The following is a 22,462-nucleotide window of genomic DNA, read 5'->3' on the forward strand; positions in this document are numbered from 1 at the left end:
GATTAGGGCTAGTATCGCTAGCTGACGTCAACCACAGGCAACTGGCAACTTCCTGCTTAAGGATACATACGGGGTGAGCCTTCTCATACTCTGATTGGCTGCGGTCCCTGAACTTTCCTCACACGCCTGCGATGATTATGCCGCTTATGCCAAGACTTGAGTTTCTGACCCGCACGTGGACAGGCGTACCCTATCTTACACTGTTTCGTTTAGTGAATGAGGACTAAAAACAACTCTCCATGTACACATCCACTTGGCTGGTGGAGGAGTATCTAGCTAGAACTAGATTTCTACTTAAACTGAGTTTCTGTCTCAAATGCCACACAATCAGGTTATAACCAGTTGCTTTTCTGAATTGAGGTACAGCATCCTATCAGATCAGCACGTCGCTGGAAGATTGCGGCCGTATCAGTCTCACTCAGCTGTACCAACCACGTCATTCGCAATTTGCGGGAGTCGCTACGGACCCCTTTCTGTTTTTTTGTCTCCGACCTGATACCTAACCAGAGGCGTCTGGAATCCGGTGGAGCCTCAATCCAACATATATACCCGAATGCAGTTGGATGAGATCGATACGAATAATGCCCCGAACTTGGTCCCAGCGCGTCCCCCCCGCCAGATCACAAATACGACTCGGCCAATAGCACAATGCTTAAGTGCTCACGGGGGGCGTTTAGGCCCGCTTTCGGATTTTCGTAAAATATGGGCCATACTCGGAGCCCAGGACTGGGGATATGAGGATACCAAGGGGTTAAAGGTATATTATGTTTAGGTAACTACTGATGGTGCAAGCGAAGCCAAAAGGTCCATTATTGTACTACTGCTCAGATTGATATATACTTCTATCCAGAAATATCTGGAATGTACTTGATCACGCCGAGCCGCTCAATTTCTCCTGCATGAACTCCATAATCACCGCAGTAGCCTCCTCTGCCACAGGCAGACCCGGGAGCAGAGTAAACCCATGAATGGCACCAGGGTAGATCTTCACTATAGCCTCGCCACCAGCAATACTCCACTTGCCACTCATCAAGATCGTATCATCAAGCAACGGATCCTCCGTCCCGCAGAGGAAGAGCGCGGGGGGCAACGATCTAGCAGACGACGCAACCAGAGCCGGCAGATTCTCATACAGCGGAGACACGCTAGGATTCCTGCGCTCGGCGGTACTCATGCCCGGCACATACGCGCCCATGAAGCGCTCCATGATTTCTGGATCTATAAAGAGAGGCTTAGCCAGAGCCGTCACCATGGGAAGCCCGAAAGCTAGATCAAACGAGCCGTAGGACAGAATAAGTCCCGACAGGTAGTGAGACGGCCGTGACCGCATTAGTTGTAGGCCTGATAGGGCGCTGAGATAGCCCCCGGCGGATTCCCCGCCTAGAAAGCGGAGAGGGGCGCCGTATGCTTCCTCTGCGTGGTCTACCATGTACTCGGCGGCATCGATGGCGTCGTTCGGCGCTGCCGGGTAGGGGTGGTCTGGGGCTAGACGGTATCCCACTGAGATGGCCGTTAGTTGGCACTTGTTGGCATATTCCCGGAGGATGCTATCGGAGCTGTCCAAGAAACGAGCATCAATATTTGCGTAGGAGAAATCACACCGGCTCCAGAAGGGTGGGTGCAATCTCACTCTTTGTGCGTTCCCAGCACCATACCGCCCCCATGAAAATGCAAGAAGACGCCTTTACTGGGCTGGCCGTTATCAGGCTTGTAGATGCGAATGGGGATCTCACGGCCAGCGTCGCGTGAAGGAAGGACGCCATCGAGAGCCCCCGGGAGATAGACAGGCTTAGACAGCGGCGAATTACCGAGCTCCCGCATCTCACGATATTTCTCGATGCCTACCTCCCACCATCGGGGCCAGCTCTTAAAAACAATTTCCAGATGTGCGGCGGCTTTCTTTGTTGGCTCTGTGGCGTTCTCCGGGCGGAACTTAGAGACGTCAAGGGTGATATCGCTGGTGATTGGCATCGTGAAGAGAGCTGGGAGATTGATAATGAGGTTCTTGAATGAGGGGCGTGAATACGGGGAAGATGATCCTTTTGGACTGCTAGTTATCTACTTATCTAATCCAGGTCCTCCCCAATTCACTGCAAATCACCCCTGTCAGGGTCACATCCACCAAATTATAGCGTTCGCTAGTGTCGGGCATCCACCCGAGCGGCTAGGGCACCGCATGTTCTGCCTACCAGTGATGTGCGAGCTGACCTGGGGTATTGTTGGAAGACTATTCAGTTTGTAATCCGTGAGATTTGGCAAATATTGTAGCACTCACTCGGGACTGTGCTGACCTGTCGGCCGACGACCCGATAGCTGTTCAACACCCTGGAAGAGTATGAGATTGACGTCTGATGGCGGCCTCATGGGGAGGTAGAAAGAACTTTCGAGGAGGCTATAAGGTCGATTTTATCCGCGATGTGCAACCTCCCTGCTCGTAGTCACTTTCATTAAAAAGCAACACCATCATGAGGACGTTTACCGAAGTAGTCAACCAACTGGCCGCTGAGCAGTCAGACGGTCTGTGGGTGAGGGCCGGGGCATCAAACAAAGGTGTTCTAGCCTGGAACCCTATAACCTGGTCCCAACTAGCCAGGGCAGTTGACTACGTTTTGCACTGGATGGAAACTCGACATGGACCTACAGCAGAGAACGAGACAGTGGCGTACATGGGAATCAGCTATGTCCGATATCCCATCATTATCTTTGCAATGAAGACGGGATGCAAGATCCACCTTACATCGCCGCACAATCCCCAGGATGCGCAAGTCCATTTCCTCGATTTGACACGGTGCACTGAATTCGTTGACACTCCCCAATTTGCGGCACAGATGCAAGCCCTAGCCATGTCCCATGCAGAGCTTAACCCCGTTGAAATTCTATGGCTGGACGATATTCTGCATCATGAACCCTCCTCAGCATTGTACGACAGTTTTCGCCGTCCTCGGGAGAACGGTATCGCACTTATCCTACACCCTCGCGGCTCAACCGGCCTTCCCAAGCCCATCTTGATCTACACCGGAGCACTGGCAGCCATGAACACCACCACATCCATGTCCGCTCCAAGCGGCCGCCTAAACATGCACGACGAACTATTCGCTCCAAAGCCGACGGTGTCAATGTTACCCCTTTTCCACATCATGAGAATTACCGTGCTAGTCCACTCCATCTGCCACCAGGGCCCCTTGGCCATATTGCTCCCCAGGCAGCTAGCCTCGACAGATCTCCTGATTAGTGCATTCATGCAAAATAAGCCAAGGGCAGCGGCGTTTACACCGTCAGTTATCGAAGAGATATGTAACATGCCAAACGACCTCGAGACGCTGTCCACGCTTGACTACGTTTCCTACAGCGATGCGCCACTGGCGCGCTCCTGCGGGGATCAAACCGCACAACTCACCAACCTGCAAGTCTGCATTGGCCGTACGGAGTTCTTAAACGCCCCCAACTACCTGACGCAAGAACCGAGAGACCAGGAGTACATTGAGTGGAGTGCCGACACAGGCAGTGTCATAGACCCAGCGACGGAGCGCTCATTCAGAATGGTGATCCAGGATGAGCATATGGTTCGTAAATCCGATGGTGTTGATGCTCCGACTGGTCTCGCCGGTATCGAGGGGATGGTAAGAGCGGCTCTGCGTGCGTGTCTGGGATCATCGGATCGGGAATATACAGATGATGATGATGATGAGATCTTCGTTGGTGCATTTGATTCCTTGCGCGTGCTGGCACTGAGCAACATCCTTTTGAGTCTTTTTCTTTGAAAGCAAGGAGTCAGCCTGTCTGCCCGCCGCGGTTAATATACCATAACGCAGCTATAGACAACTATCTCGCGGTATCTTGTTCCGGGCAGCAAGAATGGGAGAACCCGGACTGAGAGTAACGATTCTCTGCCTGGCCCAGATATTAGGCCCCATGGATGGACCCGGAGCGTGGAATGAAACCAGTAAGTAATCGTGCTTAGTACACAACATACAAACATGCCGATGCCCGCGGGAAAATAATTGACGAAAGACCAAGGATGGCTTCCAGCCTTGACTGAGACATCCAAGTCACTCCACAAGATCCCAGACACCCTCGGAAACCATGCAATGGAGGTAGTCGCATACATCGACTGGCTTAACTCATTGAAGCAAATCAACACTGTCTTTGGACCAGGGGTTAAACTGGTGGAATTCTTTGAGATTTGGGCCAGGTGGTAAATAGAAGGATGCAACTTGCTACGAATCAGGCGGCGCTTAGGTGTGGTAGATTGGCTGGTCTGCGACCTGTCAAGGGTGGGCTTGTCGGGAAATGACTGGCGAGCTGGGATTTTTGAGGCTTAAGAGTAGCAGACTCACTGTTATATGATATTTAGACTTAACGGGCAGAATGGAGGTATCATGTTATTGTTCTCTTCCTGGTAAAGCAAGTTTAGTGTGTAGTGATTAGGGCTGTTTATGAATCCATGTATTTATTTGTTTGGTTACTTATTCTTTTACATTGGCCCAACAATCATTGATTTTCTACTGTGTGAGGACTCCTTCCTTCACTTTGTATGTCCATGCATCCTGAGAATACCCTACATGTTGGTCGATGTGAATTGGGGTTGTATCCATAGATACTAGAACAAAGATGAAACAACATTCATAAATCTATAACCAACAAGCAGAACCAAAAACTCCATTATTCAATGCACTGCAAACATAACTAATCTAAATCCGACCATCCGGTCCTATACATATATGCATATAACCCGCTAAATTTACCACCGCCAAATCAAAAAGAAATAAACCGGTAAAACAATCTTCGCCACGCCCATCACCGACTCAACCATAACATCCTTAACAAGAGACAGACCCGGTTTTTGGCGATGGCGCGACGAGTGCACGCCTTTCCATTTGGAGTTATACGTGTCAGCGTCAGTGTCGCCGTTGTAGGATTGATCAAAGAGGCGGGGGTTGGTGTTCATGGCGCGGCTGGCTAGACCGCCGGGGGCGAAGGTCGAGCTGGATGTACTGGTTGAGGGTGACTTGGAGTGCAATGTTTGGCGGGGAGGTTGTTCTTGTAGGGGGAGGATGGGGCTGGAGTTGGGGTCCGATTGGGGCGGACGGAGGCCGAGGATAGCGGCGCGGAGGAGGAGGATGATAAGGGTGAATGCGAAGAGGAGGCCGTAGTTGATGAAGATGGTGAGCTGGTCGGGGAGTAGACAGAGATGGTTTTGCACTGTTGCGGGACCGGCGCGGTCGGTGGTGGGTTTCCCTGTTTCGGGGTCGATGGGGTTCCAGAGGCTGGTGAGGACTACTCCTGGTTTGCGCACGCCCATCGCCCAGGAGATACTTTTGACTGTGATTTCTTTGGGCGATCCGCTGAACTCGCGGTGTGCGACTTCGCAGTAGTCGTGGTCGTCGCCGGAGTATACGTGTACGAGGTTGGGTCCGACTTTGGTGACGATGTCTTTTGTGATTGCTGGTGTCAGCACATTCTGGTACTGGTAGCCGCCGGCGATGGTGAGTGCGTTCCGGTCGTCTTTTTCTAGACCCGGCTCGGAGGGTGGGTAGTGCTCGCGCAAGGGCCCACAGGGTGTGCCGGGTTCGCGGTATAAGGGAACGTGGGTGAGGAGGATGGCGGGGAGGCCGGCAATCTCTTTCTTGGAGTGTTGACGGACGGTGGGCGTGGCGATGTTATCAACGACGCGGTGGTCGAATAGGATGCCTTCGCTGTCGTTCCGCATCAGGCGCAATCTCTCTGCCTCTGCCCTGCCTCGATGAATGCCCATGTTATTCAGGAAATCTTCCGCTTCTTTCCAGATCTGCGCGTTCGGTTGCTCGCCGTCTCCCGATCCGACACCCATACTCCCTGTCACCGGGTCCGGCTGATCCATGGCACTCAAAGACACACTGTCGACGGAGACGAACGTATGGTTTCCAATGACATCCACACGGTTCCCCTTACCAAAAAAGGCCTGGAAACGATCGCGAACGGGTACCTGAACGCCAGTGCCAAACCCCAGATCATGGTTGCCAGGTAAACTAGCCATCATCGTGTGACCTAGCGGGTCCTTGGACACCGCGTCACCCTCATTGAACTGGGGGGCGAAGATGCGCATAAAGCGATGGAATTCACCTTTCCAGAACCCATCTTTGTATTTCTTGTACCGCTCTTCGGGGCTGGAGGTGGTCTCCGTAGCCCACTCCCGACCACCATCGAACAAATCACCCAGGAACAACACCGAGTCGGGACCCAGGCGACTCGAAATCAAGGAAAACGACCGCCGAAGATACTGGTCCGTGAACTTGACGGTCAGCGTCGACAGAGGCCACGGACGGCCGGGGTAGGTATGCGGGTCGACGAGCTGCGGATCGGCGACGAAGGCGACATGGTGCGGCGTGGCATCTTGAGGCTGACCAAAAACCATCCGTTAGTCGAGATCGGTGTATAGATTCGTCTGACAAGGAATCACTCACCCACTGCTCCCAATTCCCCCACTCGCACGACTCAAGGCTCTCCTGGAAGACCGTCCGCTCACCCCACCACAGCGTGAAAAGCCACAAAACAACCAGCGCATTCACAATAGTAAACAAACGACCAGGCAGCGCCCGGAATGACGAGTTCATGGCCGCGCGACTCCTAACCCCTTCTTCTCCGGTCGCAGTAAATCGGGTCCGATAAGCGTGCAGATCAATAATCCACTGCGTAGCCCACAGCGGAAGCATCTCTCTTAAAGACTCCCAGGTCGTAGGCTCGGTGAAGGAATCGCGGTGGCGGGGGTGGTACGGATTGGCACCGGCGGTGTGAGGGTACGAGTAACTCGGCATGGTGCTGCTATGGCCTCCGCGGCATTGCGGACGGCGTTCAAATGGAGCGGAACAGACAACGCAAGGGAGGTATCATGCAGGAGAGGGTGGTTGACAGGAGCAAGGCTCCAAAACGATTGGCACGAGCGAGGAATTGTCGGGGAAAAACAGGAACGTCAGCATAGTTCAGCCCCTGCTGGGCAGGGAGCAGATCGACCGCCCCTAGTCTAGTGGATTCACCTGAGGCGATCCGCGGAGTAATCACGTGGTGTTATCTTGGCTGTTGCCTGAGGTGTCCACTACGGGTGACATGGGATACTGTCCGTCTTTACTCCGTACAGGATAACGTTTACGAGTTTGATTTATGAAATCATGCAATGGATTGGACTACATATGCCAACAAAAAAAAATAGGTAACGCCCAAGCCCACCGACCGAATGTCATGCGATGCATCATGAACCATTATTAGGAGGCCATCATCTAGAACGCGTATCATGTCGCAGAAGAGATAGGTTAAATAATACAATAGGAGGGGTATGAATGGGATGATAGTCGAGATAGTGCTTTGAGGAACGACCGATCAATGGGGAAAAGATAGGGGTATGAACTAAGTCGGTTTCTTAGGACAGCATTGTCCTCCGCGCGCGCATTCATCTCCACACTCCAGGAGGCACGCCTGGGGGTCCGCGTCGCGGATGCTAGCGGCTCGGCTCGGCTGCTTGGGCGCCGGGGAACCACTGTTGCTGACGTGAGACGAAGCGGGGTTGTTGTCTTCGGCGTCGCTGTCGGGGGCGAATTCGGGCTGGATCGTGGAGGAATGAATTCCGTACGCATGGAGGCAATTGCGCACTTGTCTCGCCAGGCGCATGTATCGCTCAGACCCTTCTCCCTTGATCTCAGTGTCCACTTGGATATGGATAGAAGCGACAATCTTGGTATCGCTTAACTGCCAGACGTGCAGATGGTGTGAGCCAAGGACACCAGGCAATCCCTCGATGTCTTCTTTGATGTGGTCGATGCTCAATCCGGAAGGCGCGGCTTGGAGAAGAATGCGCGATGCGGCTTTGCAGAGCGGAATGGCGGAGGCGAGGATGATCATGGTGATCACAAGCGAGATGCCCGGATCCACGTAGAATCGCCACGAGTAGTCGGTCAGCCAAATAATGAGCGCTGAGGCGATCACCCCGATGTTCCCCAGGGCATCACCCATGACATGCAGGAAGACTCCACGCATGTTGAGGTCGTGTGAGTGCCCGTGCTTGTGCCCTTTCGGTTTCGGCTGCGCGTGGTTGTGAAACTTGTGGATATCATCCTCGGTAGCTTCCTCCGACCTCAGCACCGTGTCATCGCTCTCATCGGTATAGTTGGCTGCCCGATCCTTGTGCCGCAGCAGACCAGACCGCTCCGTCGGTTTTGCCCCATCCAACTCGTCCTCTGGCTGGTCAAGGTCCGAATCATATTCTTCGCCAATGAAACGATTGTTACGGCTAGCGGCAATGATCTCCTGGCGCAAGGTCGCCGGGTGCACTTGGATATCCTCCACGCCGAATCCTCGGCTGGTCGCGGTGCTGTATCGGCGACCACGCGTCCGTCCGTCCGAGGACCGGATCCGATGGGCAGGGGAGGTTGAAGATTCGGATGCGGCGATACCCTCGGGCTTATTGAAAGAGTCAGACACTTCACCGGAAGTTGTGTGGATGGGTGGTCTCACATTGGCAATGGATTTACGCTTATTCGCCGGGGTTGTCGGCTGAGGGGAGGCGAAACCCTGCTCCGCGGTATCCTCATCGCTGATTGCCTCCTCGATCTCCCCATGTCCGTGGCTGTGGCCATGGCCATGAGAGTGATCGTGAAATAGGACCAGGCCAACGATGTTGGACAGCAAACCCAGGCAGCCGACAATACAGACGAACCGGGGATTCTTCACTTCCTGAGGCTCGAACAAGCGCTGAACCGCCTCCAGGAAGATCGAGACACACAACGCCAACAAGAAGACACCGTTCACCAGAGCACCCAATGTTTCCGCGCGTTGCCACTAGCGAGAGATCCGCGGTCAGTTGCGATCCCAGCTGCGAGGGCGGAGTCGATGCTTACCCCATATGTGTACACTTGTGAGGTTGTTTCACGGTTGGCGACTTTGACGGCCCATAAACCAACAAGGAGGGAGAGGACATCGTTGAGCTATCAGGGGTGGGTTAGAGGGAGGTTCTTGCAGCCAGGAACGGGAGGGACAGGGACCAAGCTTACCATGTGAAAGGAATCCGCAACAAGGGCCAACGAATGGACGGAATAACCTATGCAACGGTCAGCGAGTCATAGTTATAGCGATGAACTGTATAACCAACCAGCAATCAATTCTAGGAGAAAAAATGCAGTATCGATCACCAACAGGATGAGAATCCTGTTAGTTTTTGAGAGACCCATCGTCGGTCAAGTCTGCGGCGCGCCACCGAGCGCGAGCCTCCGCGAAAAAAGAACGATAAGGGTATGCCGGGCTTTTTCAACAGTCGAGATCACGGACAGTCCGAACCCGCGACAAGAGTGTACAGGCAATAGGAGAGATGAAATCCGTACAACGGGCGAAATGACGAAGAGAGGAATGCCCGAAGAGTTATGGAAGGAGGGGAATGCAGGATCGATAATAAAATGGGATGGATGACCGTGCCAAGGCCGGCAGAAAGAAAAAGAAGGCAGGCTAGGCTGGGATCAGGCAACGCGGTGAATCTCTACCCGGACGATCTTCTTTATCCTTCTTGGATCTTCGGCTTTCCAAGGTCCATTAATCAGATCATGTCTCAAGTGCTTTACTTTTTAGTGCTTGTTACGTACGTTTCAAGAGTTTCACAAGTCTTTCATATGTGCAGGAGCCAGTGATAGTGGCAAAGGTCAAAGTGGTTACTGCCGCTTACTATGATTACCGGATGCAGCTGCAGCGTCAGCCAAGACCATTGTGAGAGGCTAATAGCTAACTATGAAAGAAGAAAGATCACAACAAATAAATTAGTACAAACTAAACTAAAATGCGAAGATCAAACAAAAGAAATCAGAAATATTACATTGAATCAATTACTTAGGCTACCATAGTTGAGGCATGGACAGCGATCTTCCTTGTGTTCTTGATATATATTCAACAAACAGGCTAAACAGTGGATGGTTTTAGTCGTAGTTGGTTATTACTAGAGCATAATTGACATGTGTTAGACTTATTATATGGACCCGTTCTCTCCGCTGGTACTATAGGACATCTTACGAAACATATCTGTATATATTCTGATCACATTAGAGCATATCTAGATGGTATCCTCACTCGCCTGTCCATATCGACACCAAACAAGGATGCCAGAGAAGTAAGCCCGATGCCCCCAGGACCGGGCTCTATAGTACCTTTCCATTCCCGCGAGCCTCTAAATCCCCTATATCTCGTTATGCACCCTCCAAATACCCCTTCAAGGTGTTCTCCGTCCACTCCCACAGCTCCGCCGCCTTCCCCTCATCATAAGCCAACGGCGTCCCCCCCCCCTCCACCCCAACAGGATGATAAAACACCCCAGACCGAGGCTCACCGATCCCATCCACCCTCCCAACCGGCCAAGTCGCCGCCCAAAGCTGTCCCCAAACGCCCTCTTCCACCGAAACCATCCCAACAAACAAGCCCATCAACCTACGCAACACGCTCTGCACCCTCGGCCACGTCTTCAACAGCTCCCCAAGATTCGTCCTAACAGCTCCAGGATGCAGGGCCACGAACCTCACCCCAGACTCCCCCTCAGGGTAATGCCGCGCTAGCTGCGCCGCATAGTGCACATTCGCTAGCTTGCTCAGCCCATACCTCGCCATAATGCCCATCATCGACGGCGCCCCGCCGCGCTCCAGCTCCTCAAACGGGTAAATCACGTCTGCAGGGGCAGCGAATTTCTCCGCGAAGGAGCCGACGATCACCACGCGCGTTTCACCCACAGCCACATCATCGCGCTGCGCAGTGTGCATCAATAGTGGTAGTAGAAGCCGGATAAGCAGCGCATGTCCGAGATGGTTCACGCCGAACTGGATCTCGTATCCGTCCTTAGTGGTGCCTTCTGCGCCTAGAACGCCTGCATTGGCGATGAGGATATCGAGCCGCGACTCCTGCGCTTTGATCTTCTCTGCGGCGCGGGCGACAGAGTCCAGGGAAGCGAGGTCGAGATGGAGGAGGGCGATGGGCGCGCAGTTGGATCCGGCCTTCGATTGGATCTCTTTTAGGGCTGCTTCGGCTTTGGGGAGGGAGCGCGCGGCGAGGTAGATCTTTGCGGGCCGTGTTGGGCGAGGTCGAGCACGGTTTGCTTGCCTAGGCCTTCGTTGGCGCCTGTTACGAGAATGACTTTGTCCGTGAGGGCGGGGATGTCGAGCTGGGCGTTGAATGTCATTGTGAGTGTTGTGGCATTGGGGTGGGTTTGAAAGGGGGCTGGGTGTTGGGGGTTGTTTTAAGGAAATATATCTTTGTTGTTTGCTCAGATCGTGAAGCCAGGTATGTAGAATATAGGGGAAGAATGTGATACATTATCTTGGAATGGATGTTTGGGGTGGGTTGACGTCGCACAAACAGCGGCTATTACGATGCGGCCACAAACAAGATCTTGATATGATCGTTTTGGGCTTCGTCGGCCTATCTACTGAAAAACTCTACTATGAAGAATGGAGAGTGTGGACGTTTGGTCACCAAAGAAGGATTGTTTTTAACCAAAAGGATTCCCTATCTTAAGTTGAGATTAGCTATAGTACCAAGTATACAATCAATATCAGAATTGATGATAGAGTACTGACCACCCCCCCCCCTCTGCCATCTGACTAGGGAATAAGCGTACCTTGCCAAGATGGCGTCAAGCCCTGGCAGTTCATTGATGATTAGCGTGTGCTCTGGAATCATGCATAAAACAACCCTATTCGTTCTAGTATATATATAGCTCCTGGGTTGCCATACATGAACTCTTTATTGCCTTCTCAATTTACGAAATTTAGAGTTGCTGGGCAAACTGCCAAATGAGGAAAAACGCAAGCATAACAATCGCAATTATTTTGTCGATATCAAGATAGCTTCAACGGCGGCGATCATTGCCGAAATAAGGAGGAAGCATGCCAGCTGAAAAAAAGACCAGGATTTTTAGGTTGGATGTCTTTCTTTTTTCTCTTCCAAAGTGGGTCGTGTGCTTTGAGATAGACGGCCCGACAAATTCTGAAAAATGGCCTTTGCGCAGTCATGGCAAGTAGGTAGGTAGATAGATATTTGCTCGAGGGAGCCATTCATTGTAGGGATATTCGACTTCGATGCGTCCGCTTGCCGACCAGAGGACATGACCGGAAATGTCAGGAGTGGACACGTTTCTGGGAACGAAATACAGAAAGACTACTGATCCCCAAATCCCAAGATTTCATACATGCATATTCGTAGCGCATCCTGCAGCAGACTGTCAATGGAAAAACCGTCGATAATCGTTTCATGACAGCCCTAGGCCACCCGCGATAGGGCATCACTGCTTGTGTCGGAACACCGACCAGCCAGCCACATTGAATATCGCAGTTCCGCTAGTCAAGGGTACTACTAACTACTAAACAACAGACACGGAACTACCCTGTACTAAAATAACTACCACAGTAGCCTCGGTTTGAACGGATAGCGCACCAACAGCGACCTAGTCACCAACCCCATGTGGGGACCGGGAATTCAAACCTGACGCGATTAGGCCGGTCAGGGTGTGGATAAAAAAGAAGGGCGCCCCCCTCCGGTGCGATTGAGATAGTCGTACGAATTTGAACCTCTGCAACTAGATTAGTCGTCATGGGGCTGTCTTTCCTTGTCAGCACCCTCGTGGGCGTTGCTGTCCTCTATGTCTTGAAACTCGCGTTGTTCCCTAAACGGGCCCTGGCCCCGCTCCCGCCAGGCCCCAAGGGAAAGCCCATTATCGGGAATCTGGCGGATCTGCCACCCCCGGGGCAGAAAGACTGGGAGTACTGGGCGGGGTTCAAGAAGCTTTATGGTGCGCCGTCCACCCTCCGACCTCTTGGGTGGTGCTAACCGTGGATAATCAATGATATGTAGGTCCGATCAGCTCGGTAACCATCCTCGGCCAGACGATCATCATGGTCAATGATCGTCAGATGGCCTTCGATTTGATGGAGAAGCGCTCGTCGATCAACTCGTCGCGCCCGCGTATGACGTTCGCCGGAGAAATGTGCGTAGACACCGTGACTCGCGCACAAGTAAAAAATGCCAGGCTGACAAGAGCGACAGGGTGGGTTGGGATAATGCCGTCGCCATGCAGGCGTACTCGGACCGGTTCCGCGCTTATCGCAAAGCGATCCACAAGGCGTTTGGAACAAAGCCGCTTGCTGCGCGCTTCAATTCGTTGCAGGACGTTGAGGTAAGGCGGTTTTTGCTGCGGGTTTTGGATAAGCCGCACGATTTGGTGCAGCATCTTCGGACGTAGGTTTGACTCTTGCTCTGCGAACTATTGAGTGCGAAATGTTGACGAGTGGATGCAGGGAGGCCGGAGCTGTCATTCTGAAGATTGCGTACGGCTACAACATCGAGCCGCACGGGAGCGACCCTCTCGTCACTCTTGTCAATGACGCGATGGAGGATTTTTCTTTGGCTGCTGCGCCGGGGAAGTGGATCGTTGATACTGTTCCATTTCGTAAGATGTCCTTGCAGTGCTTGTCTTGGGTTAGGTTGCTGACACCGACCAGTTAAGAATCTCCCGGCATGGCTCCCTGGCATGGGCTTCAAGAAGATTGCCAACGCATGGAGAAAAACACTCATCGAAACCATCGAGAAACCCTACATCTTCGTCCGGCAACAAATGCGACAGGGCAGCTACCCGCCGTCGTATCTCGCTAGCCTGGTAGAAGAAGGGGCGCACAAGTGGACGGCCGACGACGAACTATTAGCGAAGTGGTCAGCGGGATCTCTGTACACCGGAGGCGCAGACACGGTAGGCCAATATTCCTAGCCTCTCGGTGTGCCTACTTACTCACTAAACATTTGCGTAGACGGTCTCCTCTCTGTCATGCTTCTTCCTCGCTATGGCGCTCAACCCGGATGTTCAGCGCAAGGCCCAAAAGGAGATCGACCGCGTCCTCGGCCCGAACAAGCTGCCCTCTTTCGCTGACCGCGAAAATCTCCCTTATATCGACGCTGTCGTCAAAGAGACGCTCCGCTGGCACCCTGTCGGCCCGATCGGGCTTCCCCACATGACGACCGAAGACGATGTCTACGAAGGCTATCGCATCCCGAAGGGGTCGATCGTCCTGCCCAACATCTGGTATGCATCCAATCAGCCCTACATACCTTATCCTCTCTTCCAAAGACCCACATCTTCCCCCACCCCCCAACGACAAAAATTAACCATAACAAACCAAACAGGGAAATGTTCCACGACCCCTCAGTATACGCCAACCCGGAAGCCTTCAACCCCGACCGCTTCCTCGCCACCGAGACACACACCCCCGAGCTGGACCCACACACGATCGCCTTCGGCTTCGGCCGCCGCATCTGTCCCGGCCGCCTGCTGGCCGACAATACCGTTTTCTTGAGCATCGCACAATCCCTAGCTGTGTTTAATATCGCGACGGCAGAAGACATCGGGAAGCCTGACTTTACGACCGGTGTGGTGAGCCATCCTGCGCCGTATAAGTACGAGATTACGCCGCGGAGTGAGGCGCATGAGGCGCTTATTCGGGCGGTCGAGGTAGAGGCGCCTTGGGAGGAGAGTCATGCGAAGGAGATTGATGGGATTGATTTCAAGGCGTAGTTCTGGGTGAGGTGGGGTGGTGAAGGGGTTGGAGGTGGTATGGTGCACAGCTTGGGTGCTGTGCTGTATTTTGGATACTTGACTGTGATGGTTGTGGTGAGGCTGGGATGTGATTATGACTTTGTATGAAGATTTTGGGTTAGATTTGGCGGGAGGTTAGCAATTGAGATTTTTGATATGGTTAGCCAAGTGTTTGTCTGCCCTCGGTGGGAATGAGTAGTAGCACAATAGTGTAGAGTTATGAAGAAATTTGCTTTTCCTTTTTCACTGGGTTTAAGTCTGACATGTAACCCACAGAGCGAATGTGCTAGACAACGGTGTATCTGGATTGCGATGGGACAAGACTAGGGCAAGGCTGAGATACTACCTGAGAGGGGAAAGCGGGGGGAACCTACCTCAGTACCTCCAACCCCTCTGGAGGCAAACGCAGGAACGTGGCTGTAGCTCAGTTTTCATTTCGGCTAGGCTTATATATTGATACTATTTGATTATCATATTCTATGTCCTTTTTTATACTTATGAGGTATACTTGATGTGATTGTTATTAGTAGCTCCGTTTACTACATGATTACCAGAGGCTACTAGTACAACCCAGTGGTGCAAGCTTCCTGGTAAAACACCCTAAGAGGTACGGAGTAGTCCTATACCACCAGAATTCACCAACAGCTTATCGCGGTAGCGTGAATATGACTGGTCATGAACATAAGCAGTATGACGCCATGGGGCAACCACTTTACACCATACACCGTAAAGACTTGGCATATGACAGCGCTGGTCTGATTCAATATATGAGAGATATAGTCGCGGCTACCACCGTTCATCCAATAAGTGGCTGCCGGAATACGAGAATGCGGGCGTTTGGACCTGGACAGGTCTAACTCTGCCATGGTGGGATAGTCGAACTCAAAACGGTAGAATTTCGTTTCTGAGCTTGAGGTCGATATACCCCGTACAAACAATAAACTTGGTGGAGTCGATCACGGGGTGGAGTCATGGGTCTGGAGTGACGGCTTGGCATCTGGGAGAGCATCGCCAAGTGATGGTAGCTTGGATTTGATCAACGCTGAGATAGGATATGTCTACAACTGATATTGGAAATTTGTGATTTTGCTCGATGATCAAATTTCAAGTGAGTTCTATAAACAATCACTAACATTCTACAGCAGTCGCACCTGTGCACATCAACTATTTTATCCTCCGGATTCTCCACGTGGGACCAACCGCACTAGGCCGTTTTCGACCACGACGTCGCCGGTCACGTTTCCTACTAGCATCCTTCTGCGCCATCGCTTTTCTTTGTCTTTCTTCCCCTATCCATCTCGTATCTTCTTCGCAGACGGATATCTACCGTTCTGTTCTCGTGGCTACAACTGCTTCATCTCACTATCTACGGCCGGATAGTCCGGCGAGGTGGCCATCACGGTAAGCTGCCATCATGTCGTCCTCCGATTCTCGTGCCGTTGCTCCTCAAGGCGGCATCCTCGAGGGAGGTAATCCGTCAGAATACGATCCCAAAAACCCCATCGTCATATTTATCATCCAGGTATAATTCCCTGCTCAATGTGGTGGTAGCGGAAATTCCAACATCGATAGGCCTCCATCATCATTGTCTTCTGCCGGTTGCTGCACTGGCCCCTCTCAAAGATCCGTCAGCCGCGAGTCATCGCAGAGGTCATCGCAGGCGTGCTGTTGGGTCCCTCTGTATTTGGCCGCATTCCCGGCTTTACCGAAGCGATCTTCCCCACGGAATCACTTCCGAACCTGAATCTCGTGGCCAATCTGGGGCTGGTCCTATTTCTGTTCCTGGTCGGCCTCGAGACGGACCTGCGCTTTTTGGTCAGTAATTGGCGCGTGGCGGTCAGCGTCTCCGCCGCGGGAATGGTCTTACCGTTTGGTTTGGGCTGCGCCATCTCCTACGGTCTTTACAACTCCTTTCGCAATGAACCCGACACGGTTCCGATCAATTTTGGCACCTACCTGCTGTTCATTGGTATCGCCATGGCTATCACGGTAGGTATTGTTCCCTGGACCGTTGTGGTCGGAGCTGACCTTCCGTAGGCGTTTCCCGTGCTCTGCCGCATATTGACCGAGCTCAAGCTTCTGAGTACCAATGTCGGAGTCATCGTGCTGTCCGCAGGCGTGGGCAATGACGTCGTGGGATGGGTGCTCCTAGCCCTCTGCGTGGCTCTGGTGAACGCGGGAACCGGACTGACAGCCCTGTGGGTGTTCTTGGTCTGTGTCGGCTACGTATTATTTCTGTCGTTCATTTTCCGCCCGGTTTTCTTGCGCTTCCTGCAGAGGACGGGAAGCTTGCAGAAGGGGCCTAGCCAATCCGTCGTGGCGCTGACATTGATGATCGCACTCGCCTCGGCATTCTTCACCCAAGTCATCGGCGTCCACGCCATTTTTGGCGGTTTCCTGATTGGTCTGCTGTGCCCGCACGAGGGAGGCTTCGCCATCAAATTGACTGAAAAGATCGAAGACCTCGTAGCGGCCTTGTTCTTACCACTTTATTTCACGCTTTCGGGGTTGCAAACCAACCTGGGACTGCTGGACAGCGGCCACGTGTGGGGCTACGTTGTGGGGGTGATCGCGATTGCCTTTATTGCCAAGGTCGCCGGCGGTGCGGCTGCGTCGCGACTGTGTGGGCTGCTTTGGCGGGAGAGCTTTGCCATAGGGGTGTTGATGAGTTGCAAGGGTTTAGTCGAGCTTATTGTTTTGGTACGCCTTCCACCCCGGTCGATATGGCACAGCTAACCGGAGCAGAACATTGGACTGCAAGCCAAGATTCTGAGCACGCGGACATTCACCATGTTCGTCGTCATGGCCCTTGTAACCACGTTCGCAACCACTCCGTTGACGGTCGCTCTGTATCCGAAATGGTACCAGATCAAAGTCGAACGATGGCGTCGCGGGGAAATTGACTGGGACGGCAACCCCCTTCAAAGCGACTCACGCAACAATAGCGTCACCGCGGCCAAAGACCAACTGAAAACGAATGCCGCGCGGAAATTGCTCGTGTACCTGCGACTCGACGGCCTGTCCAGCATCTGCACCCTGGCTGCGCTGCTGGGACCCAGCCGCCTCGACCAGCCACCCACCCCCAAAGTTCATCCCGAGAAGAAGCAGACGTTGTCACCCAGTCCCGATGCGGAAGAGTCGGTTGCGGTGCAGGCGGAGGCAGAGCCCGCCTTGCAGGTGCACGGCGTGCGATTGATGGAATTGACGGATCGCGACTCGAGCGTGATGAAGGTGTCGGAGATTGACGAATACACGCTGTGGGACCCCGTCGTCAACACGTTCCGAGCCTTTGGGCAGTGGCACGACATTTCGATTATCGCGGGGGTGGCCGTCATCCCCGAGTACTCGTACGCAGACACGGTTGTAGGCATGGCACGGGAAGAATCAACCGACCTGCTACTGCTCCCATGGAGCGAAACTGGCACGATGAGCGAGCACCAGAGCGGGCTGGGCATCAACGAAGCCAGCAGATTTGCCAACGGACCATACACTGAATTTGCGTCCAACGTTCTGAACCAGACAACGTGTAACGTCGGTGTCCTCATCGAGCGCAGCACATACACCCGCCGCCCCACACTCGCCGGCAAGCGATCCATCAGCGCCATGAGTGTGCGCAGCTCCGTCTGGGACCGCCCCCCTGCCGCCGCACGGTCGCATCACATCGTGCTACCCTTCCTAGGCGGCGAGGATGACCGTTACGCATTGCGCTTCGTGCTGCAACTCGCACAAAACGACCAGGTAACAGCCACTATCGTTCATATAGACGTAGCCCGTCAGCGACCGTCATCCATCGATTCCACATCCGGACCAAGCGATGGCAGCAAAGAAAGCCCCAAGTCATCCGCAACACAAGGTGTTATAGCCACCGCAGAGGTCGAGTCGTCTGATGCCACATTCTTCACGACCCTGCGGGATTCGCTGCCGGAACTCCTTGCGTCTCGCGTCGTCTTTAAGCGTGTGGCGCCCACCACATCCGACACCGACGTCGTCAAGTTCACCACTACTACCGTAAAAGACGAACTCGGCCAGTCTCCCCACAAAGCTGGAAACCTGGTGGTCGTGGGCCGCCGGAATAATCGGGTCAATGGAGCGTCGGGACAGGGTTCGCAGGAGGAGATTGGCGCGATTACGGGACAGGCGTTGGGCGCGATGGCACAGGCGATGGTGCAGACGGAGAATCGGATCGTTGGTAATATTTTGGTTCTACAGGCTGGGCAGCCAGGCGAGGATCGATAGATTTATCGACAAGTAACGGTGATGACTCATGTGTTTGGATAATTAGTCTACCAGCGACAGCCACAGAATGAGTGAGCATTGGATATATTCATCATCTAACCATCTTCAAACATTTTCAAACTGAAAAGGCGAGATAGGAAGCGAACTGAGATATCATAGCCAGCAGAGAATACTTGCATCCAGGCAGAGAAGAAGCATCTCGACATGACGACTCTCTCTGTCTACAAAGGGGCCGATGGCAACCTACGACCACGGAGAACATGACATCGACCGTAAAAGACAGCAAGCAGTATGCTGAAACCAATACAAACTGCAAAATTTTCCGCAGTATACTTCTACCTATCAGCCACCCAGAAGGGTCCCTGTTCTCTACCAAAGAGAAACTGCTCTCGAATGCCGATCCGGCGAGAAGTACCCCTGTTATGGGTAGGCTTCACCTTCCTAACCTACCAAACAGCTACAGGAACCAGTCAGCATCACTAAGAAGATCAATACCATATGTCACATAAACACAAGGGGGCTTGGCCATGTTACTGGCTATACGAACCCCACACTACCTGTTAGAGCCTGGGCAGACCCAGGGCCAGAACCTCGTCGTTCCACCCCCTGGCTAATGAACGGGACAGTGCGTGGGCAGGGGGATATCCTGGGAGACGGTGGCTCGGTAGTTCTCAAGTGATCATTCCCGTGTTATCTTGTTGCGAAGAGACTTTCGGGAGAGCCAAGTGAGAACAGAGCACGGTACTTTGTGGAACCACTCATCCGGTCAAAGATTATTGGAGGATTGGAAGATTGCCATTGTATAACTCTCAGAGACCGTTGGCGCTGTTTACATACCACGGCATATACGTCGAATTCTAATGGCCTAGGTTCATTGCGTGACAGATCGGCTAATTTGTTCGGAAAGATGTCCTGCGGCATACTTCGGCTGGGACTACTTCGCTGATTATGTGGAAGAAAATATCTAACCACCTTGTCACCCCTGATCTAGCCATCATTCGAACCGGTAGGCAACTGTCATCCCATGGCGAGATTGATCAGACCCGTCGGGCCCCTCATAACTTGATTGTTAAGCCGAGTCGACTCACTCGCGTGGCTGAGACAGTCCAGATACATCCGGAATCTTAAACCGAAAGTACCCATATCACGAGAGGGGAAGCCGGCGCTTTCATTTCCACAGATTAGCTAGTTGAGTGATAGCTCTAGTTTGGTCGAATTCCCGGTGGGGGGGAAGAACAGGGGCATTGTTGGAAGTTGGAACACGGCTTATCGCACCATGGAACGATTAATATGGTCGATATAGGGTTATCAAACCCGTTCCTGGAGCATCCTGGTTGATATACCCCCCAGGGTGGATAGCCCTCGACCGGTGGAAATGACCAGCGCATGCAGATCCAATCAGCGCACCACGACATACTCCGGCCGGACCCAAGCTCCTGTCCCCTAACTTGTTTCAGACCGGAGCTTTCGGTTGAATATCGGTGGAGGCGCCGCAGAATGGAGTCTGTCGCTCCTGTCTGGGTGCACTTTGCAAGCCGCTAACCTGGTGGAGAGGTTTCAGAGGGAGGAGCACATGTTGTGATATCCCAGTGATGGGCAGGGAACCGGTAGTGCACACAAAACAGTCGCGTGAAACAGAGGCTGGCCGTTGCTCCAACGGGTGAGATTATAGGTCGATCGAGATCCACCTGTGGATCGCCGGGTAAATAGAAGCGCGTGGGAGTGGACGAAGCCAAGAAATGTCATTTTCTAGATGAAACCGCTAGCATGGGCGCGTTTTCTTGGCAGTGCTTTCATTTCGAGGCATTCTCTACACCGGTCAACCGAGTCTCTGGATAGATGTATATCGGACGGGTGGTGGGGGAAGTATATAAATCTGTTCCAGGTCCGTCTTTGCTGGACTATCTATCTTTATTTTCTGTTAACCAGCCTGGATTGCTGAGCATTCTTCTTTCTTTTCCGTCACTCTTTACACTCTTTTTCAACTTCTCCCCACACTCATTTCTTCAAAATGAAGTCCTCCTTTGGCCTCCTCGCTCTGGCAGCGGCTGCCAAACTGGTCAACGCCCACACCACCGTCTTCGCCGTGTTCATCAACGATGAGGACCAGGGCCTGGGTAACTCCGCCGAGGGCTACATCCGCTCGCCGCCCAGCAACAGCCCCGTCACCGACGTCACCTCGAAGGACATGACCTGCAACGTCGGCGGCGACAAGGCCGCCGCGAAGACCCTGCCCGTCAAGGCCGGCGACAAGGTCACCTTCGAGTGGCACCACGACAAGCGCGACGCCTCGGACGACATCATCGCCTCGTCGCATCTGGGCCCCGTCATGGTCTACATGGCCCCCACCAAGAAGGGCTCCGCCGGCGACGGCTGGGTCAAGATCGCCGAAGAAGGCTACACCGATGGCGTCTGGGCCGTCGACACCCTCATCAAGAACAAGGGCAAGCACTCCGTCACCGTCCCCGACGTCCCCGCCGGCGACTACCTCTTCCGCCCCGAGATCATCGGCCTGCACGAGGGCAACCGCGAGGGCGGCGCCCAGTTCTACATGGAGTGCGTCCAGCTCAAGGTCACCTCCGACGGCGCTAGCACCCTCCCCGCGGGCGTCTCCATCCCCGGGGCCTACAAGGCCAACGACGAGGGCGTTCTCTTCGACATCTACAGCGACATCAAGGACTACCCCATCCCCGGCCCCGCCGTCTGGGACGGCGCCGACGCGGGCGGCGACAAGGCCCCCAAGCCTACTGCCGCTCCCACCTCTTCCAGCTCTGAGGCCGCCCCCGCCCCTACCACCTCCGATGCTGCTCCCGCTCCCACCGACGCCGCTCCCACCGACGCCCCCGCCCCGCCCGCCCCTACCACCTTCGCTACCAGCACGAAGCCCACCGCTGCCCCTCCCAGCACTACTGCTCCCGCCGAGGGCGGCGCTGTCGCTATCTACCAGCGCTGCGGCGGTGTCGGCTACACTGGCAGCGCCAGCTGTGCCAGTGGTCTCAAGTGCCAGAAGTGGAACGAGTACTACCACCAGTGTGTGCAGGCTTAAACGGCTTGCCTCTGGATGCGTACTCTGGAAGTGCGAGATTGGTGATGTGACTAGACCGACCATAGATGGTGGATTGTGTGTGTATTTATATTTTTTGATATATATTTTCCGAATCCCATGTGGATTGATATTTGGTGGATGCTTTTCTTCCCTTGTATGTCCTTAGAATGATAAGTGTAGAGTAGACTGATGGTGCTGCTATGGCTGGTTGAATGTGTCAGCTGACTGCACCAGTTGTATATTCTGCAGATTCATCCATCCTTCTTTCCTTCTCACACATCGCTGTGATCGTGGATCTGATTCTCTAGGCGCTCGGATCCCATCGAAAATTCCATTAAAGTTGTTCTCCTTTATCCTCTGCAGGAACCACCCATCCATGATTTTGCCATTCGGTCACTTGCGCCTGATGAGAACATGCTTGACTCGAGGTTATTTTGTTAGGCTGCTGGTGATTTCCCCAAACTGAACAAATACAGGACATGAATTGACTATCTCCTCTCATTGAGATAGATACATTGAATGGATACATTGACTGATTTGATTCCAGTCCAGGCGTATCTGCGGTTGGGGCGGAATGAGGCGATCTATTACAAGTCAGGCTC

The 22,462-nt window shown here is 53.3% G+C and overlaps 8 protein-coding genes across 8 annotated transcripts; 4 read left to right on the plus strand and 4 right to left on the minus strand.

Annotated features, from left to right (window-relative positions):
• Nucleotides 1–871: 871 nt before the first annotated feature.
• Nucleotides 872–1,971, minus strand: P168DRAFT_338016 (alpha/beta hydrolase; the record flags this gene model as incomplete). The annotated part of the gene is made up of 2 exons (XM_024841755.1): nucleotides 872–1,556; nucleotides 1,631–1,971. The coding sequence occupies 2 exons, from the start codon at nucleotides 1,969–1,971 to the stop codon at nucleotides 872–874; spliced, it is 1,026 nt and encodes a 341-aa protein (XP_024695682.1).
• Nucleotides 1,972–2,465: 494 nt separating this feature from the next.
• P168DRAFT_315613 (putative AMP-binding enzyme) lies at nucleotides 2,466–3,761 on the plus strand (the record flags this gene model as incomplete). The annotated part of the gene is made up of 1 exon (XM_024839922.1): nucleotides 2,466–3,761. One exon carries the CDS (start codon nucleotides 2,466–2,468, stop codon nucleotides 3,759–3,761), a length of 1,296 nt encoding a protein of 431 aa, XP_024695683.1.
• Nucleotides 3,762–4,657: 896 nt separating this feature from the next.
• On the minus strand, nucleotides 4,658–6,942 carry P168DRAFT_324539 (putative manganese ion homeostasis (Fr)). The gene is made up of 2 exons (XM_024840852.1): nucleotides 6,444–6,942; nucleotides 4,658–6,379 (listed from the first exon to the last, which is right to left on the minus strand). The coding sequence occupies exons 1-2, from the start codon at nucleotides 6,792–6,794 to the stop codon at nucleotides 4,742–4,744; spliced, it is 1,989 nt and encodes a 662-aa protein (XP_024695684.1). The 5' UTR covers nucleotides 6,795–6,942; the 3' UTR covers nucleotides 4,658–4,741.
• A 407-nt stretch (nucleotides 6,943–7,349) lies between these two features.
• On the minus strand, nucleotides 7,350–9,568 carry P168DRAFT_248188 (cation diffusion facilitator family transporter). The gene is made up of 5 exons (XM_024834109.1): nucleotides 9,119–9,568; nucleotides 9,021–9,067; nucleotides 8,868–8,954; nucleotides 8,485–8,808; nucleotides 7,350–8,430 (listed from the first exon to the last, which is right to left on the minus strand). Exons 1-5 carry the CDS (start codon nucleotides 9,195–9,197, stop codon nucleotides 7,381–7,383), a joined length of 1,587 nt encoding a protein of 528 aa, XP_024695685.1. The 5' UTR covers nucleotides 9,198–9,568; the 3' UTR covers nucleotides 7,350–7,380.
• Nucleotides 9,569–10,027: 459 nt separating this feature from the next.
• P168DRAFT_302087 (NAD(P)-binding protein) lies at nucleotides 10,028–11,648 on the minus strand (the record flags this gene model as incomplete). Its single annotated transcript, XM_024838619.1, has 2 exons — nucleotides 10,028–11,158; nucleotides 11,615–11,648. The coding sequence occupies 2 exons, from the start codon at nucleotides 11,646–11,648 to the stop codon at nucleotides 10,197–10,199; spliced, it is 996 nt and encodes a 331-aa protein (XP_024695686.1). The 3' UTR covers nucleotides 10,028–10,196.
• Nucleotides 11,649–12,585: 937 nt separating this feature from the next.
• P168DRAFT_264042 (cytochrome P450) lies at nucleotides 12,586–14,562 on the plus strand (the record flags this gene model as incomplete). The annotated part of the gene is made up of 7 exons (XM_024834837.1): nucleotides 12,586–12,784; nucleotides 12,847–12,979; nucleotides 13,039–13,230; nucleotides 13,290–13,441; nucleotides 13,494–13,738; nucleotides 13,797–14,068; nucleotides 14,170–14,562. 7 exons carry the CDS (start codon nucleotides 12,586–12,588, stop codon nucleotides 14,555–14,557), a joined length of 1,581 nt encoding a protein of 526 aa, XP_024695687.1. The 3' UTR covers nucleotides 14,558–14,562.
• Nucleotides 14,563–15,992: 1,430 nt separating this feature from the next.
• On the plus strand, nucleotides 15,993–18,814 carry P168DRAFT_231317 (Kha1p; the record flags this gene model as incomplete). Its single annotated transcript, XM_024833274.1, has 4 exons — nucleotides 15,993–16,100; nucleotides 16,151–16,567; nucleotides 16,616–17,278; nucleotides 17,324–18,814. 4 exons carry the CDS (start codon nucleotides 15,993–15,995, stop codon nucleotides 18,812–18,814), a joined length of 2,679 nt encoding a protein of 892 aa, XP_024695688.1.
• Nucleotides 18,815–20,825: 2,011 nt separating this feature from the next.
• eglD (putative endoglucanase) lies at nucleotides 20,826–21,860 on the plus strand (the record flags this gene model as incomplete). Its single annotated transcript, XM_024839923.1, has 1 exon — nucleotides 20,826–21,860. One exon carries the CDS (start codon nucleotides 20,826–20,828, stop codon nucleotides 21,858–21,860), a length of 1,035 nt encoding a protein of 344 aa, XP_024695689.1.
• Between the last annotated feature and the right edge of the window lie 602 nt (nucleotides 21,861–22,462).

This window comes from Aspergillus campestris (genome assembly GCF_002847485.1).
Source record: "Aspergillus campestris IBT 28561 chromosome Unknown P168scaffold_2, whole genome shotgun sequence".
NCBI classification, from domain to species: Eukaryota; Fungi; Ascomycota; class Eurotiomycetes; order Eurotiales; family Aspergillaceae; genus Aspergillus; species Aspergillus campestris.

What these genes read in the sequence shown, in the direction of transcription:
- P168DRAFT_324539 (XM_024840852.1), bottom strand. Translation starts at nt 6,794, where the DNA reads ATGCCGAGTTACTCGTACCCTCACACCGCCGGTGCCAATCCGTACCAC. An exon ending in GGGGGAATTGGGAGCAGTGG is followed by an intron (nt 6,380 to 6,443) that starts GTGAGTGATTCC and finishes GTTTTTGGTCAG; the next exon opens with CCTCAAGATGCCACGCCGCA.
- P168DRAFT_248188 (XM_024834109.1), bottom strand. Translation starts at nt 9,197, where the DNA reads ATGGGTCTCTCAAAAACTAACAGGATTCTCATCCTGTTGGTGATCGAT. An exon ending in TTGCGGATTCCTTTCACATG is followed by an intron (nt 8,955 to 9,020) that starts GTAAGCTTGGTC and finishes CACCCCTGATAG; the next exon opens with CTCAACGATGTCCTCTCCCT. An exon ending in CACAAGTGTACACATATGGG is followed by an intron (nt 8,809 to 8,867) that starts GTAAGCATCGAC and finishes ATCTCTCGCTAG; the next exon opens with TGGCAACGCGCGGAAACATT.